The 3,943-nt window shown below is 35.6% G+C and overlaps 1 protein-coding gene across 1 annotated transcript; it reads right to left on the bottom strand.

The window, feature by feature from the left end:
• Window positions 1-2,964: 2,964 nt before the first annotated feature.
• LOC131682488 (ras-related protein Rab-35-like) lies at window positions 2,965-3,573 on the bottom strand. The gene has a single exon (XM_058963990.1). It carries the CDS (start codon window positions 3,571-3,573, stop codon window positions 2,965-2,967), a length of 609 nt encoding a protein of 202 aa, XP_058819973.1.
• Window positions 3,574-3,943: the final 370 nt, after the last annotated feature.

Below are 3,943 nucleotides of genomic sequence, written 5' to 3'. Positions count from 1 at the left end.
TTGACAACATCAATTTTATTGATTTAAAAAAATCGATTTGTTAAAATCGATTGATTGATCTTTTTACCTCGAAAAATCAATTTTATTAATCCAATCTTTTCTAATTCGATATTTGACAGTATCGATTTTTTGCATTAAAAAATCAATGTAGCAAAATCGATTTTATTTTTTGAAATACCCATCATCGTGGCATGTAACACTGCTAAAAGAACTATGACTTTCACGCTTCCAATTTCGCGCCAACTCGAACAAATGTTGACAGCACCCTCTCAGATTTTAATGAAACTTTTTGTACATTACAACTTTCTCACAAAATGCTACTTTGCATACTATGTTTTCAAATTTTCAAATAAAAATATTGAAAGAATTCTTCATCGACTCCTATACTGAAAAAAATCAATTTTAAAAATTTAAAGTCGATTAACAAAAAACCCCATCTTTGATTTGTAAGAAATTTTGTTCTAAGTAAGGTAATTCTCTTCCCTACCTCAATGTTATGTTATGTACCTGTCAATCCTTCTTCATGTTATCCCAACGGTGTCAATCTCGCTCATGCTTCTGATTCAACTGTATTCTTCGACACATCCATGAAAGATTCGTGGAATCCTGGATCACATACCTCCGCAAGTGATCCCAATCATCTTTCATAGTAAATTTCGAGAAGTCGACTGCAACAAGATGTTTTACACCGACGGGTCAAGCATCGACGGCTCCACTGGTCTCGGTATATTCAATCAAAACCTCACCGCCTCACAGTGTCGCCTAGCCGGACAAAACCTCAAAATTTTATTTTTGATTTTTCATGATTTAACATTTTTCTCTGTTTCTTAACAGGTTGAATAGAGTCTTCTCAAAATATTTAGTCCCGAGGACGATAGTTCGATTTTTTACATGACTTCAAAGGTGAAATAGATAATGAAGTCTGAAGAAAACTATTTTCAAACATAAGTTATTCAAATGAATATATCTTTTTAGTTAAGATTCCGATTGGGATCAAACTGATTTCATGTGAAAGGTTATTCGCTGGACTTATAGCTGCCATTCGATTTAGTCGATACAAGCCTTTCTTCTCGCTCAGACATGAAAAACAAATAATAAATCGAGCAATAGTTTAAAGTTATAATGTTCAAAGTGGCTGTACTTTTTTTTGAAACGGTTCGGAAAGATCGGTTGTTGTTCACGATACTTGAAAATTAGTCCACTTTCCGAAAATGAATATCTTGTTTTGCCCCTTTCTACCCCGAGGTATGAAAAAGGTGATTTTTCATGATACGTCTGAAGGAAATGCATGGTAGCCTTTGACTACCCAGGGTTCGCAATATAATTTATAGATGTGTCTTATCATTATCAACAATTGAAAAAATGTGTATTCTGCTAAAAAATTCACCGCGCCTAATTTTTTGAAAATGAATTTTCGGAAATAGTGCACTTTATATTCGTAAATGTTGAATTTTCGAACCACCCTAAGTGCCAAAATTTTGAGGTAATAAAAAACAAAAAAATAAACATCAAATATGAATTCAGCGTCACAAAATTACCCTAATGTGAAGTTTTCATCAAATTCGGGCCACTTTTGAGGTTTTATCCGACTTTTGTATGAAAGGTGATCACTGTGCGCCTCGTTGAATTTCAATGATCCTGCTTCAGTTTACGTCGCAGACGTGTGTTTTGTTTGTATTGGTAAACAGCGATTAGAAAAATGACAAAAGACGTATGGTACATTGTTAAAAGGCTCTACAAATGTCAAAAGTATAATAAAACTAATAAAAGCGCGTCTGTTAGTAAATATTGAAAAACTAAAGTGTGCAAAGTAGCCCCACATATCCAAAGTCCCGCACGACGGTACGTATCTTTAATGTCAGCTGCATCTAAAAAAATCAAAAACAGCATATGGCTTAACGACCCAATTCCAAGATCACAATTTTGTTCCGAAAGACGCAACTTCTGGAAACGCAAATATAGACCATTGATATGATGAGCAAAAGACCCTGAAGATGGAAGCTATTTCGTGGACCAAATTGAAAGTAATTTGAGGAACTCTGGGCAGTTGACTTTTTTACTTAACTTTATTTTTATTTACGGGACTGTAATTTTTTTTATTTCATTCGTCACGCTGGGCAGTTGACGATAAACAATCATGGAACGCATTAACTGGAGAAGACTTCTTGATACATGTCTTTCGATACCTCCTTCTAAGTACGTTGCAATTTCTTATTCTTTCCTCTAAATTGAAAAAGAAGCATCTACAGACCAATTGCAGACAGCAGGTGACTAACAACTCGAGTCTTTCTCACTTCATATTCATCGACTCCAGAATATGTGAATGAAAAAAAAGAATGCACAACAAAAAGTTCATTCTTGTTCCAGAAAACCCCCATCACTAGACACGTCATAATGACAATATATTTAAAATGTATGTATTTTTCATGTAGATCGCACCGATAATCGCAAAACCGTTCCGCTGTGTGCAATCTCGTCTCACTACGTACGAGAAAGACCTCTTCTGCGAGTTCAGAAGAAAACGAACCTACTTGCATCGCTGGTCCTTAACCACAGCAGGTTGGAACTGAACCAAATGGTGGAAATGGGTTATAAAAAGTACCTTTCTTGTAGGATTATTTGCATGAGAATCCAAATAAGACACTTTTTCTTCTGCTCCATTCAGCAAATCGTTAAAGTTTTCAATTCACAAAGACGCAGAACAACAGCAACAGGTGGATTGTAAAATAAAAAGCTGAATAAATTGTAGCACGAAGGTGGAAACGGTTGCACTTTATATGCATGAATAAGCAGCAAAGGGTTTCATTCATAAAAACTGAATGTTCAGAATGTCTGATTTTTTGTTCACTCTTACAGCCTAACAGTATAATTAAACACGATTCCGATAATAAAATATATTTCACTTTGAGACTATATTTGTAATGATAAAACCTTTTCCTAAATCCAATCTCCAAATATAGATAATTAACAGCAATTATTCTTTTTCTTTGAGATATCTTTTTCGCGAAGCTGTACAGATGGAGATAATTCAGCTTGTAATTGCTGTTGGGTTCGTTTCTTATGCTCCAGTACTTGTTCAACAATGGCAGCAAACATCTCTTCGACGTTATCATTGTTTTTGGCTGATGTTTCAAACAACCGAATGTCCATTTGATTGGCGAATCGTTGGGCGTCCTCGGTAAGTACCACCTTACAGCTTGGTTCGTCGTTTTTGTTCCCAACGAGCACTTTACTCACCAAATCACAGTTGGAATCAATTTCGTGCAGCCACCGTTTGATATTCGCGAATGATTCCCCGTTTGTAACATCGTACACAATTAAGACTCCGTGCGTTCCTCGATAATATGTGCTGGTTATGGTTCTGAATCGCTCCTGTCCAGCCGTATCCCAGATTTGCACCTTCACGCGCTCTCCGTTGACTTCCATTGTTCGTAGCTTTAAATCAACGCCAATCGTTGTAACAAATGTAGGGGAAAAACTATTATCCGACAAACGCATCAAGAGGGACGATTTTCCAACTCCGCTGTCGCCAAGTATGAGCAGTTTAAACATGTGGTCGTGTCCACGTTTCATCGTTGGTTGCGTTAAAAGTTTGGCACACTAGTTTAATTCATACTACTTCGCTGGTTCAATTGGATCTTTCGTCACTTTGAGTGTTTGCAATACTGTGGTCAAATAATATTTTTACAGTCATTTATATGTGCTTTCTTGTCCTTCATTTTTTCTATTCTTTATATGTCAGCACTTATCTCATCCTAAAAAAGTACCTATGTTACCATGTACCTACTTTCCAGATTTGATTACCTGTTTATTTCAAGTATTCAAGTGTGGATATTGTTCTGGCCCGGTAAACAAATAACAGAGTTTGACATTTTAATGTTTTATGGATGAATCAAAAGTTTATTATTTATATTATTATTAAATAGTTAAGGAATGATGCAGA

Source organism: Topomyia yanbarensis, chromosome 2 (genome assembly GCF_030247195.1).
Source record: "Topomyia yanbarensis strain Yona2022 chromosome 2, ASM3024719v1, whole genome shotgun sequence".
In the NCBI taxonomy this organism is placed as follows: Eukaryota; Metazoa; Arthropoda; class Insecta; order Diptera; family Culicidae; genus Topomyia; species Topomyia yanbarensis.
This window is presented reverse-complemented; position numbering and strand designations above follow the sequence as displayed.